Source organism: Pan paniscus, chromosome 5 (genome assembly GCF_029289425.2).
Source record: "Pan paniscus chromosome 5, NHGRI_mPanPan1-v2.0_pri, whole genome shotgun sequence".
Classification (NCBI taxonomy): domain Eukaryota; kingdom Metazoa; phylum Chordata; class Mammalia; order Primates; family Hominidae; genus Pan; species Pan paniscus.
The window spans coordinates 72668630-72683184 of record NC_073254.2 but is presented as its reverse complement, the minus strand read 5'-3'; the positions used below and the strand labels follow the sequence as shown (position 1 = coordinate 72683184).

Sequence of the window (14555 nt, the reverse complement as noted above, 5' to 3'; positions counted from 1 at the left end):
AAAGAGAAGAAATAGTCATGGCATCTGTTTGCTCAACTAACAACATTAAATTTCTATGTGCAATATTGGTAATGATGCATCTAAACCTTATGTAGTAAATAATTTATGAATCTTTTAGGGTGTCAGAGTTTTTTGGCTTTAGTCTAGGTAGAAAGGTCATAGAGTAAGTAGACAGCCTATATGTTTAATGAATATTTGTATTTGCGATGGCTCACGCTTGTGATCCCAGCACTTTGGGAGGCCGAGATGAGTGAATCAGGAGGTCAGGAGTTTGAGACCAGCCTGGTCAATATGGTTAAACCCTGTCTCTACTAAAAATACAAAAAATTACCTGGGTGTGGTGGTGCGTGTCTGCAGTGCCAGCTACTTGGGAAGCTGAGGCAGAAGAATCTCTTGAACCTGGGAGGCAGAGGTTGCAGTGAGCCGAGATCACGCCATTGCACTCCAGCCTGGGCAACAGAGTGATACTCCGCCTCAAAAAAAAAAAAAAGCAAAGGGTGTCGCCTGTAATCCCAGCACTTTGGGAGGCCGAGGCAGGCGGATCACTTGAGGCCAGGAGTTCGAAACCAGCCTGGCCAACATGGCAAAACCTCCTGTCTACTAAAAATACAAAAAATTAGCTGCGCGTGGTGGTGGACGCCTGTAATCCCAGCTACTTGGGAGGCCGAGACAGAAGAATCGCTTGAACCCGGGAGGCGGAGGTTGCAGTGAGCTGAGATCACGCCGTTGCACTCCAGCCTGGGTGACAGAGACTCCGTTTCAAAACAAAAACAAACAAAACAAAACAAAACAAAAAACCAAAAATTAGCCGACGGGCACCTGTAATCCCAGCTACTCGGGAGGCTGAGGAAGGAGAATCGCTTGATCCCAGGAGGCAGAGGTTGCAGTGAGCTGAGATTACGCCACTGTACTGCAGCCTGGGCGACAGAGGCTCTGGCTTTAAAAAAAAAAAAAAGGGAGAGGACGTTACAGAAACTCCAGATACAACTCACCTCCAGTGGTCTGAGTTGCGCGGCGCTTTCCCGCCTGTCAGGTAGGGGGCGCTGCGCAGAAAGCCGCAGTCCCTCTGCGGAAGGCGCCGCTCTTGGCTTCGGCGGCGCCGCTGTAGCTTGGAGGCGGTACTTCCTCCAGCATTTGCCGCGAGTTATTGGCAAGTTCCCCTGCAGTTGTTTGGGCTGTCGCTGTGGCTGGTTCTGCGGTGTGCGGCCAGCCATGGAGCGCTCTGGGCCCAGCGATGGTGGGTTTCATGAAGCGAGTCCGGGAGGGGTGGGCCGTGTCGGGGGAGCTGGGGTGCCGCACTAACTAGGCCGCCTCTCTTTTCCTCTTGCTCCAGTGACAGGCTCAGACGCATCGGGACCGGACCCGCAGCTTGCGGTCACCATGGGCTTCACGGGGTTCGGTGAGTGACTGCCCCAGGCAGAGACCCTCTTCCTTTTGCAGAGGTTTGAAGAGCCGCAGAATGGGAGGGGAGATCGAGCTGTCAACTCGGAATTACTGTAGCTCGGGTGCATACCTTGCAGTTTGTCAATATTCTTCTCCCATTTGTCTTCTATTCTGCATATCCGTTGGAACCAACTCAGGTGACAGTTATGAGAGTCCTGGAGAGAGAGGAAGAGAAAGGATTTTTCTAATTTTAAGTCACCAATAATGCTAAAATGAACATTTTTGTAAATAACATCATTTGTACGAGGATTTTTAAAAATATGTAATTCTGTAGGGTAGATTTCTAAAAGAGAGCCTAGTTTATTCAGAAGTATAAATACTTAAAAAGCTGAAAAATTGGGTATGTGCCTTTTAAAGCTTCTTGATGCTTACTGCCGTAATACCCATCAAAAAACTTGTTTCAGGTTATACCAAAGTTAACAGAATTTAAGAATGCCATTTTGACCATATCCGTACCAACACAGAGTAGGTATTATTATTTAAAAAGAAAATTATTTAAAAAATGAAAACAAAACTTTAGTAGACTGATACATGAGAAATGATTTCTCTTTATTTTGCATTTTAAAATTATAAATGCTGTTCATCCAAACATTGGGATTCTAACTTCCCTGAACCTTTTCTCAAGGTCTTCTTGTTCTCTTTTGACCAGCGTGTATTAATTCTATGATAGTAATTAAACAGTAGACTTACACATATTGGCCTTGGGTTGTGTTCACACATACTAGTTCTGTAGTTTTTCTATTCATTCTTTTTTTCTTGGAGACGGAGTCTCGCTCAGTCGCCCAGGCTGGAGTGCAGTGGCAAGATCTCGGCTCACTGCGAGCTCTGCCTCCCGGATTCACGCCGTTTTCCTGCCTCAGCCTCCCGAGTAGCTGGGACTACAGGCGCCCGCCACCTCGCCTGGCTAATTTTTTTTGTATTTTCAGTAGAGACGGGGTTTCACCGTGTTAGCCAGGATGATCTCGATCTCCTGACCTCGTGATCCGCCCGTCTCGGCCTCCGAAAGTGCTGGGATTACAGGCGTGAGCCACCGCGCCCAGCCTTTTCTATTTTTTTATTTTTTGAGATGGAGTCTCGCTCTGTGACCCAGGCTGGAGTGTACTAGTGCGATCTTGGCTCACTGCAGCCTCCTCCTCCCAGACTTAAGCCATCCTCCCACCTTAGTCTCCTGAGTAGCTGGGACCACAGATATGTGCCACCACACCTGGCTAATTTTTTATACTTTTGGTAGAGACGAGGTTTCACCATGTTGCCCAGGCTGATCGATCTCCTGAGCTCAAGCAATCCGCCCACCTGAGCCTCTCAAAGTGATTACAGGCATGAGCCACCCCACCCGGTATAAATCCTTCATTTTAGTACATCATTCCTTTACTCTGGAGTGAGAAAGGTGTCCATATGTTTGTGCCAAAGAGGGGAAAATTTTAAGAGTTTTGATAAAGTTACTGGGGGAGGAGGAGAATGTTTCCATGCTCATACAGTTCCTTGTTATAGGGCTGAGATTTCTGTTTCCCTCTTAGCTCCTTAAAGTACCTGCATTAGTTCTCATGTTGCCCCTTTCGTCTTCAAGCCAACTGTAATGCCTCAAATTCTTCTCAAACATTGGATCTCTCTGACTTCTTCTGCCATAGCTGTTGTGCATCTTTGCCTTTAAGGGCCAACTAGGATAGTTTCCCTATTTAAAAGTCCATAACCTTAATTACATTTGCAAAGGGTAACTTTTGGGACATTCTCCATTCTGCCTCCCACATTAGTGTTGTTGTTTCCTAGGGTAGGGATCTAGAGGAGGATGGGAAAGTTGCCTGGTTAATAGTACTTAGTGAAGGGATTGTCATCAGAAGTTTTCTGTGACTCAAACTCCTTCTGTGATATTTTATGGTTATATTGGAGCCATGCTATAAACTAGACAAAGTAAGTGTTTATTGATCAGTATTGATCACCTAAAGTTTGGCCAACTTACTGCAAGACAATCACAGTCTCCCATTTGTTCATGTTTTAGGTAAAAAAGCTCGCACATTTGACTTGGAAGCAATGTTTGAACAAACTCGAAGAACAGCTGTGGAAAGAAGTCGCAAAACACTGGGTAAGAAGTTCAGATATTTGTCGTTTTATTGGTTTAAGTACTATGTATACCTCATGCAAGTATATTAAAAAAGAGAAAAGAATGTTGGCTGGGCGCCGTGGCTCACGCCTGTAATCCCAGCACTTAGGGAGGCCAAGGCAGGCAGATCACCTGAGGTCAGAAGTTTGAGACCAGCCTGGCCAACATGGTGAAACCCCATCTCAACTAAAAATACAATAATTAGCTGGGCATGGTGCAGGGGCCTGTAATCCCAGCTAGTCGTGCGGCTGAGGCAGTAGCTTCGGTTGAAGTCGGGAGGCGGAGGTTGCAGTGAGCTGATATCCCCCCATTGCACTCCAGCCTGGGGGACAAGAGTGAAATTCCATCTCAGAGAACAAAGAAAAAAAAGAATGTTGTTATGCTACTTGTCACTGTTGGGTTTTTTTTTTTTTTTGAGATGGAGTCTCGCCCTGTTGCCCAGGCTGGAGTGCAATGGCATGATCTCGGCTCACTGCAGCCTCCACCTCCCCAGTTCAAGCGATTCTCCTGCCTCTGCCTCCCGAATAGCTGGGACTGCGGGCACATGCCACCACGCCCGGCTAATTTTTTGTATTTTTAGTAGAGATGGGTTTTCACTGTGTTGGCCAGGCTGGTTTTGAACTCCTGACCTTGTGATCCGCCTACCTTGGCCTCCCAAAGTGCTGGGATTACAGACGTGAACCACTGTGCCCTGCTTTTTGTTTTTTGGTTTTTTTTTTTTTTGAGATGGAGTCTCGCTTTATTGCTGGGCTGGAGTGCAGGGGTGCGATCTTAGCTCACTGCAACTTCTACCTCCCCGGTTCAAGCAATTTTCCTGCCTCAGCCCTCCAAGTAGCTGGGACGACAGGTGTACGCCACCACGCCCAGCTAATTTTTGTATTTTTAGTAGAGATGGGGTTTCACCATGTTGGCCAGGATGGTCTTGATCTCTTGATCTTGTGATCTGCCTGCCTCCTAAAGTGCTGGGATTACAGGTGTGAGCCACCGCACCCAGCCCAATTTATCATTTTAAAACCAACAATGGGCCAGTTGTAGTGGCTCATGCCTGTAATCCCAGCATTTTGGGAGGCTGAGGTGGGTGAATCACCTAAGGTCAAGAGTTCGAGACCAGCCTGGCCAACATGGTGAAACCCCGTCTTGACTGAAAATAGAAAAACTATCCGGGTGTGATGGTGGGCACCTGTAATCCCAGCTACTAGGGAGGCTGAGGCAGGAGAATCGCTTGAACCTGGGAGGCAGAGGTTGTGGTGAGCTGAGATCGCACCATTGCACTCCAGCCTGGGCGACAAGAGCAAAACTCTATCTCAAAATAAATAAAATAAAATAAAATAAAATGGGCCACAAGAGCAAAACTCCATCTTAAAATAAAATAAGATAAAATAAAATATAAAGTATAAAACAAAATAACTAAAATAAAAAATAAAATGTTGTACAGCAGCAATATCCAGTATTTGGCAGTGTGCCTGACAAAAAATATTTTCAGTCTTTGGAAGAAAACTTTTTTGTGGCGAAAAGAAAGCCATCTACATGTACTATTTTTTGAAAAAACCCTTCATTATTTGTTTTATTTGAGACGGAGGCCTGCTCTGTCGCCCAGGCTGGAGTGCAATGGCGCGATCTCAGCTCACTGTGACCTCCGCCTCTTGGGTTCAAGTGATTCTCTTGCCTCAGCCTCCTGAGTAGCTGGGATTACAGGTGACCACCACCACGCCTGGCTAAATTTTTTGTATTTTTAGTGGAGACGGGGTTTCGCCATGTTGGCCAGGCTGGTCTCGAACTTGTGACCTCAGGTGATCCGCCTGCCTCGGCCTCCCAAAGTGCTGGGATTACAGGTGTGAACAACTGTGCCAGGCCAAAACCCATCATTATTATTATTGTTATTATCGTTATTTTTTTGAGATGGCGTCTCGCTCTGTCGCCCTGGCTGGAGTGCAGTGGTGTGATCTTGGCTCACTGCAAGCTCCGCCTCCCGGGTTCACGCCATTCTCCAGCCTCAGCCTCTGGAGTAGCTGGGACTACAGGTGCCTGCCAACACGCCTGGCTAATTTTGTTTTTGTATTTTTAGCAGAGATGGGGTTTCACCATGTTAGCCAGGATGGTCTCGATCTCCTGACCTCGTGATCCACTCGCCTTGGCCTCCCAAAATGCTGGGATTACAGGTGTGAGCCACTGCACCCAGCAAAACCCTTCATTATTATGTGAAATTTCAAACACGGAAGTATAGTCATGAACTACCATGTACCCATCAATCAGATTTAACTACTGTAACAGTTCATGGCTAGCGTTACTTCTGTTTCCCCTTTCAGATGGTTTCGAAGCAAATCTTGGACATCATTTTACTCATAAATATTTTTGTATATACCTTAAAACGATAAGGATTGTTTTAAAAAAAGCTTAGCCAAGGTACGTGTAAGAGATAGGAAAAACCAAGTTGTTTCCTATCCTCTCACACTCCTCTCAGTACTTTCCCCTCCTTTTTTTTTTTTTTTTTTTTTTTTTTAAATTTGAGACAGGGTCTCACTGCTGTTGCTTAGACAGGTGCGCAGTGGCATGACCTTGCCTCACTACAGACTCCACTTCCCGGGCTCGGGTAATCCTCTCACCTCAGCCTCCCAAATAGTTGGGACTGTAGGTTGGTGCTACCACACCCCACTAATTTTTTGTATTTTTAGTTGAGATAGATTTCACCATGTTGGCTGGGCGAGGTGGCTCATGCCTGTAATCCCAGCACTTTGGGAGGGGCGGATCACGAAGTCAGGAGATTGAGACCATCCTGGCTAACATGGTGAAACCCCGTCTCTACTAAAAATACAAAAAATTAGCTCGGCGTGGTGGCAGGCGCCTGTAGTTCCAGCTACTTGGGAGGCTGAGGCGGGAAAATGGCGTGAACTCCAGAGGCAGAGCTTGCAGTGAGCCGAGATCTTGCCACTGCACTCCAGCCTGGGCGACAGAGTGAGACTCTTGTCTCAAAAAAAAAAAAAAATTCACCATGTTGTCCAGGCCAGTCTTGAATTCCTGGGCTCAAGTGATCCACCTGTCTTGGCCTCCCAAAGTGCTAGGATTACAGGTGTGAACCAGTACTTTATTTCTGACACCAGATATGTAGGAGTTTTCCCCCACACATCAACCAGTTCTCCAACTGGGTATCCGGTAACTCACTTTAATTCTGACACCGTCTGCCTGGAGACTACCACAAGACTGCCTTCACTCAGACACTAATCTCAATTCACAGGTTGTGACCAGTGCTTCTAATCTACTGGCTATAAATCAGGGTTCCCATGACCACTCTTTTTGCTTTGATAATTAGCTAGGATGGCTCACAGGGAAACACTTTACTTATGTTTAACAGTTTATTATAAAGAATATTATAAATGATACAGATGAACAGCCAGATGAAGTAATGCATTGGGCAAGGTATGCGGTGGGAGAGGTGCAGAGCTTCTGTGCCCTCTCTGGGTGCACCAACTCCCCAGCATCCCCCTGTGTTCAACTACCCTGAAGCTAATCACATCTAGTGGTTCAGGAGTGTCTAGGCTGGGTGCAGTGGCTCACACCTATAATCCCAGCACTTTGGGGGACCAAGGTAGGAGGATCACTTGAGCCCAGGAGTTTGAGACAAACCTGGGCTAACACAGTGAGATCCCGTTCAAAAAATCTTATAAAAATTAGCTGGGCATGGCGGCGCACACCTGTAGTCCCAACTACTTTGGAGGCTGAGGTGAGAGGGTCACTTGAGCCCAGAGGTTGAGGCTGCAGTGAGCTATGATCATGCCACTGCATCACAGCCTGAGTAAAAAAGCAAGAGCCTGTCTCAAAAAAAAAAAAAAAAAAATTTCTATACATCTTAATTTCCAGCTTCCCCAGAGATTGGTGGGTGGGGATGAAAGTTCCAATTATCTAACCCGTCAGTTTTTTTAGTGAGCAGCAGTCCCATCCTGAGGCCTAGGGATCCCACACTAAGTCACTTCAATAGCATAAATTTAGGTGGGATCCAAAGGGGCTTCTAATGAATAACAAAAGACAGCTCCTATCACTCAGGAAATTCCAAGGGTTTCAGAAGCTGTGTGGCAGGAACCTGAAACAAAGACCAAATATATATATATATATTTTTTGAGACAGAGTCTCGCTCTGTCGCCCAGACTGGAGTGCAGTGGTGTGATCTCGACTCACTGCAAGCTCCGCCTCCTGGGTGCACGCCATTCTCCTGTCTCAGCCTCCTGAGTAGCTGGGACTATAGGCACCGGGCACCATGCCTGGCTAATTTTTTTTTTTTTTTGTATTTTTAGTAGAGACAGGGTTTCACCCTGTTAGCCAGGATGGTCTCGATCTCCTGCCCTCATGATCCGCCCCCCTCAGCCTCCCAAAGTGCTGGGATTACAGGAGTGAGCCACCACACCTGGCCAAATATATTTCATATTATGCCACAATATCATCACATCAAAAAACAATTTTAATATCCTCAAACGATAGACAAAGACATGCTATCTGAGGCATTTACAAATGTTTTAAACAATTTAGTGAATGTTTGTACTATCACAGTATAGGTACCTTGTATTTACCATTTTAAGCATATAATACAACATGTTTTGAACAAGGATTGTCTTATTTGGCTATGTCGGCTTTTTGTTGTTATTTACTTTTTTTTTGAGTTGCCCAGGCTGGAGGGCAATAGTGTAATCTAGGCTCACTGCAACCTCTGCCTCCTGGTTCAAGCAATTTTCCTGCCTCAGCCTCCCCAGTAGCTGGGATTATAGGCACGTGCCACCACCACCTGACTAACTTTTGTATTTTTAGTAGAGACAGGGTTTCACCATGTTGGCCAGGCTGATCTCAAACTCTTGAAGTCAAGTGATCCGCCTGCCTCAACCTCCCAAAGTGAAGCTTTTTATTTTTAATTTTTTTATTTTCAATTTTTGTGGGTACATAGTAGATGTATATATTTGTGGGTATGTAAGTTTTATAGCCCCTGGTACTTTGCTTTGTAAAATAGGTTCTCAGTAATATTTTGAGAATATTAAATTGAATTTAGACCTGTAATACTGTCTTGTTAAAAAATGAAATCTTGCTGCTTTGGAATGTTTTAAAATGGCACAATCTGGGCTGGGCACGGTGGCTCACGCCTGTAATCCCAGCACTTTGGGAGCCTGAGGTGGGTGGGTCACCTGAGATCAGGAGTTTGAGATCAGCCTGGCCAACGTGATGAAACCCTGTCTCTACTAAAGATACAAAAATTAACCGGGTGTGGGTGGCGGGCACCTGTAGTCCCAGTTACTCGGGAGGCTGAGGCAGGATAATCGCTTGAACCTGGGAGGCGGAGGTTGCAGTGAGCCTAGATCGTGCCATTGCACTCCAGCCTGGGCGACGAGAGCAAAACTCTGTCTTAAAAAAAAAGGGGGGCACAATCTGTTGGAAAGAGCTTGGGATTTGGAATTGGGGGACCTAGGTTTAAGGCCCAGCCCCACATTCTACTAGATGAGTAACATTGGATGGGTTTTCCAATTTCTGATCCTTCATAACCCTGTTGTGTGTGTATCATCTACCTTGGACGTTTCTTGAAGAGATTAAGATGTTGGGTGTAGTAGCTTATAAACAGCAAAGTACTTTATAAATATTATTTTAAATTCTTGTAATTTTTCTTAGTAAAGCATGTATACATTTTACCTAAGAGGAACTTGGGGAGTTATTAAATTTTTAAATTTTTGAAAAATTGTCTCAAGACTATGATCTCCTTTGATTTTTGTGGACAAATTATTGAACTTTCTTGATTTACTATTACATCTTTGGACTGCAATTTCTACCTCTGATCTAAACACATGAATCTAAATTGATTATCTCTTTGAAAAATCTACTTAGCTTTAGCATGTAAATAGAAAATACCATTGGGATAATTTATGGAAGTAGTATTCATCATTATATGGGAAGTTACTCATAAGAGTTTTTTTTTTTTTTTTTTTTAGTGTTCTTCCAGACTTGGCAATTAGATTACACTTAGACCGTCGAATTAAAAGTGATTCCCTGTGAGCTGTCCTAGTAAATTATGAAATTGAAGAGAGGGGTTGCAGGAACCCTAGTTTCCTACCGTGAGACAGTTTGACTTACTTTTCTTTAAAAGTTGAAAATTCTCATATGGGCATTATTTATCTCATGCTTGGTATTGGAGTCTTTCCCTGGGTATTCATAGTACACTTGAGGAAACTAAGACTTTCACCCTTTTAATAGAAAGTTTGTCTGTATGTGGGGGTATGAGCTGTCTTGGTTGCTAAGTGCACTAGTGGAAAGGATGAATTACTGTAAAACCCCGATAAAATATGTGCTGTGAAGGGTCTGGAAATGATAATGGTACAAAATTTTTTTTTAATGTTTTTTATGTTCTTGAAAGCTATAAGTGTGTGTAGGACATATGAAATACAGATTTTTTTTCTTTTTCTTGAGACAGAGTCTCTCTCTCTCACCCAGGCTAGAGTGCAGTGGGACGATCTCAGCTCACTGCAACCTCCGCCTCCCAGGTTCGAGGAATTCTTCCTCAGCCCCCTGAGTAGCTGGGATTACAGGCGTGCACCACCATGCCCGGCTAATTTTTTGTATTTCTAGTAGAGACGGGGTTTCACCATGTTGCCCAGGCTGGCCTCGAACTCCTGACCTCGTGATCCACCTGCCTCGGCCTCCCAAAGTGCTGGAATTACAGGCATAAGCCACCATGCCTGGCCTTGAAACCATCTTTCAAAATGTGGTCTTTTTGCAGTACAGCTGGGATGTCTCTGCCTTTCCCACCATGCACCTTTGTAAAGGGGCGGCTTCTGTCTCGCCGGTGTAACAGATTTCTTCCCTGTGTCCCCTTTCTCTTCTGTCAATGAATCATGGGTGGCTGTCTGCTGGGGACCGCTCTCAGTGTCTCATGCACTGAATGCAACATGGACACAAACTTATGATAGGGCCAGGTGGGGGACAGCAAGAGGTGAGCACCGGAAATTGCATGAGCTAGGAGTCACTGGCTGGTAGTGGGTGAGGGACACGTGGTAGGGACAGTTTAGCAGCTGGATCAGGGTGGAAATCCAAATCCTGACAGCTGAGAAGTGGCACAGACCTGCTTCTGTGGGGACAAGTGTCCACTGGCCCTGGCCAACTGGCCTCCAGGGGGCATTGTTGGAATATGCGATCATCCCAAAGCACTTCAGCTTGAAGAAGATCTAGGACACAGTTTGTTGTTACCACCTCAGAGCATTTAGATGGGACGTGATGGATGGAATTGAAGTTAAAAACCCATTCACCATTTCTAGTTAGTACAGTAGGCTCCTAATTTACAGAAATGCTTGTGAAATTGAGAATCATGATAAAATCCTCATACCTCCTCCTCTTTTGACCAAATCTTTCTAAAATGCACAATTATAATTTCTTATCTTTAGGAAAAAGTAATTATGTTATATGTGTTATATACACTATGTAAATATAGTTCATTAAATCATTCTTTGGTGTTTGAAGACTTTCTAATTCATTACTTCATTCCAGACATCAATGACAACAGCACATACACATATACACATATGAGCAGGTACACATATGAGCTACCTACTAATATGCCCTGATTTTGATTGTATTTTGTGAAAACCTTGGTACGGGTTATTTTTAAATGAATGTTTTCCCAAATTTTAAGCTGAAACTAGGATGCATCAAAATTATCTTGGTCATAATCTTGTCAATGATATCATCTAAAGGCCACCAGGAACACACCTGTAGCCCAGCAAAGTTGAGGCCATCGACTGGCTCATCACAACAAGGAAGGCTGTGCACCACTGGGACCCAGCAGCAGCTCAGCAGCAGCAGTGAGAGGGCCTTGGGAAAGACTTGGAGGGTTTGGCTTATACAAGGTGATCTTGGGGAGGGTCAAGGAAACAGGCTGTGATGGTTAATATTGAGTGTCAACTTGATTGGATTGAAGGATGCAAAGGATTGTTCCTGGGTGTATATGTGAGAGTGTGGCCAAAGGAGATTAACATTTTAATCAGTGGACTGGGAGAGGCACACCCACCCTCAATCTGGGTGGGCATCATCTAATCAGCTGCCACAGCAGCTAAAATAAAGCAGGCAGAAGTTGGAATGAGCAGACTTGCTGAGTGTTCCAGCCTTCATCTTTCTCCCATGCTGGATGCTTCCTGCCCTCGAACATCAGACTCCAAGTTCTTCAGCTTTTTTTTTTTTTTTTTGGACTCTTGGATTTACACCATTGGTTTGCCAGGGGCTCCCAGGCCTCTAGCTGCAGGCTGAAGGCTGCACTGTGAGCCTCCCTACCTTTGAAGTTTGGGACTCAGACTGGCTTCTTGGCTCCTCAGCTTGCAGTCGGCCTGTTGTGAGACTTCCCCTTGTGATCATGTGAGCCAATTCTCCTGATAAACTCACCTTCATATGTACATCTATCCTATTAGTTCTGTCCGTTTAGAGAACCCTGACTAATACACAGGCCATGCTCAGATGGAGTGCTGTCTGGAAATGGGAGTAATTCTGTGGTTGAATGTCTTAATTGTCCTGGAAGGTGGGAGAAATGGAATGAGGCTGGTGCTACAATTGATGTAAAAGCAGCAGCTGCTCACATAAGTCGGGGTGGGGCATGCCTAGGCGTATTTGTGGTATTGACCACGTTCTTGTTTTTGTTTGTGACCAGACCAGATTACAGAGGGGTATTGATTTGCCTTGTCCCCGCCCCCACCATCACAGTGTGTCCCTGTCCAGTGTTGGTGCTGTGTGGCATTGCTTGTGTCCATAGGAGTCCATCAAGGCAGAGCGGCAGAGCGGCAAGGCAGGTCAGCTTCCAGCTCTTCCAGGCTGCATGTCCCCCTCAATATCCTGTAAGTTCTGATCTGGCAGATACTGAATACTCAAGGGTTCACATTCTCTTAGCCTAGAGGTGGCTGCAATAATGAAAGGCATTTGGCTGATGTGTTTTCAAAGGAGAGGGAAGCTGTCTGTGTTTGTTACCTGTGGCTGCATAACAAATGACCACAGCCTAGTGACTCGAAACATCACACACCAGTTACCTCCGCTCTCAGTAGGTCAGAAGTTCAGGCATAGACCAGCTGTGGCCTCCACTCTGAGTCTCAGCAGGCTACAATCAGGGCTCAATCAGGGCTGTGGTCCTGTCAGAGGCTCTCTCAGGTTGTTGGTAGTTGTAGGACTGAAGTTCCTGTTTTTGGGGGGTCGTCAGCTGGTGTATTAGTCTATTTTCACACTAGTGATCAAGACATACCTGAGACCGGGTACTTTATTTAAAAAAAAAAAAAAAGAGGTTTAATGGACTCACAGTTCCATGTGGCTGGGGAGGCCTCACCATCATGGTGGAAGGCAAAAGGCCCACCTTACATGGCAGCAGGCAAGAGAGAATGAGAGCCAAGCAAAAGGGGTTTCCCCTTATAAAACCATCAGATCTCATGAGACTTATTCACTACCATGAGAACAGTATGGGGGAAACTGCCCCCATGAATCAATTATCTTCCACCAGTTCCCTCCCACAACATGTGGGAAATATGGGAGCTACAATTCAAGATGAGATTTGGGTGGAGACACAGCCAAACCTATCAGCTGGGGACCACTCTCAGCATCCAGGGGCTGCCATGGTTCCTGCCACATGGCCTCTCACAGTCCTTCCTATAGGACGGCCACCCTTCTTACACAAGTCAGCAAGAGGGAGTCTCTCTTGCCCCCACTTGCTAAGGCAGAATCTCACATCAGATGTAACCATCACATTTGCTGTATTCTATTATCTAGAATTATGTCACAAGCCCCTTTATGCTCAGGGGAGTGGATTATCCAAAACATAGATCACCGGGGAGGGGTGACCTTAGGGTGTGTTGGCCACATCACCTAAGAGTACATGAAACATCTCTCTAATTTCTTCCATTTCTTCAGCTTTTAAAAAATTACTAAATGAATAAACATAGACAATTTAGGTTGCATGAATGAATACAAAGAAGAACGTATTATCATTCCTAATTATCACAATTTCTACCACAAACATGATGACTTGTAACACTTGCATGTATGTACTGGACCAGTTTTTATAAACCATCCCAGCTATGGTCTGCTGCTCAATGGGACTGATGACTCTTCAGACGTATGGTCTGGGATCAACCACATTCTTGCAGGCCACCAAGAGGAGGCATCCATCTCCACAGAAGAGAGACGAGCTCTGGGCTCCTTCTGCACCTTCACAGTGAAGGCTCAACGGGGCACATGGATCCCTGTGTTGCCCTAGATATGACATTTTTACATTTTTGACTTTTCACCCTGTAGTGGGGGTTAAGGGCAGAGCTACAGGCATCTGGTAGGTATAGCCTAGGGACATTGCTAAATACTCTTCCACAGGGAAGACAGTCTCTGACCACAAAGAATTGTCCAGCCTAAAATGTCAATAGTGCCAGGGTTAAAAACACTGGCTCCAACCTTGCACAAGTCTGTGAAGTTCAAGACATTGTGGAGGTTTTTCTTGTTTTTTTTTTTTTTTTTTTTTTTTTTGCTGTTTACAAAGGTGTTCTTTTCTCTCCCCATCATACTTCACAGTTCAACCCAATGGAAATGGATTGAAAGAGTGAAAGTCACTGGTCTCAAAGAATCTATGGAATTTAGCATTTTGAAAATCACATAGCAATTTTGGGTAGGTATTCACATGCACTAAAAAACCAGGCAAACATCCGACTCCCAGGATAAAGTGACTGAGAGCAGTAGAAGACTTGTTGAGCCTTAAGGAATAAGAGGAAAATTATGTTATGAAGTGCAGGAACAGCACAGACCCAGACGAGGGGATGCAGCCCGGAGCCAGTAACCCGGCGCCTCCTCCTCCCCAGGGCGCAGCGCTGGCTGATCCCCGGATACCGTGATCACACGTCCCAGGTCCTGAGAGCACCTCATAGGTAGACTTTTGGGACTTTTGGGACGCAGCACTTGAAGAGAGGTTTACCTAAACTTTCCTCCTGGGAGCCTGTGATCATTTGAAAGTAACAGAAGAAAGTTGTCAGGCTGAGGAAAG

At 45.3% G+C, this 14555-nt stretch overlaps 1 protein-coding gene across 2 annotated transcripts in view; it reads left to right on the top strand.

Moving 5' to 3' along the window:
* Positions 1-343: 343 nt before the first annotated feature.
* Positions 344-14555, top strand: part of LOC117980604 (putative inactive beta-glucuronidase-like protein SMA3) — a 40956-nt gene continuing 26744 nt past the window's right edge. Inside the window, exons 1-3 of one of the 2 annotated variants that reach the window (XM_055113698.2) lie at positions 344-1237; positions 1334-1399; positions 3440-3523. In XM_055113698.2, coding sequence (XP_054969673.1) covers positions 1213-1237; positions 1334-1399; positions 3440-3523 — 175 coding nt within the window. In that variant the 5' untranslated portion in view covers positions 344-1212. The remainder of the gene's footprint in view (positions 1238-1333; positions 1400-3439; positions 3524-14555) is intronic. The other variant, XR_008625633.2, reaches the window with a different exon arrangement.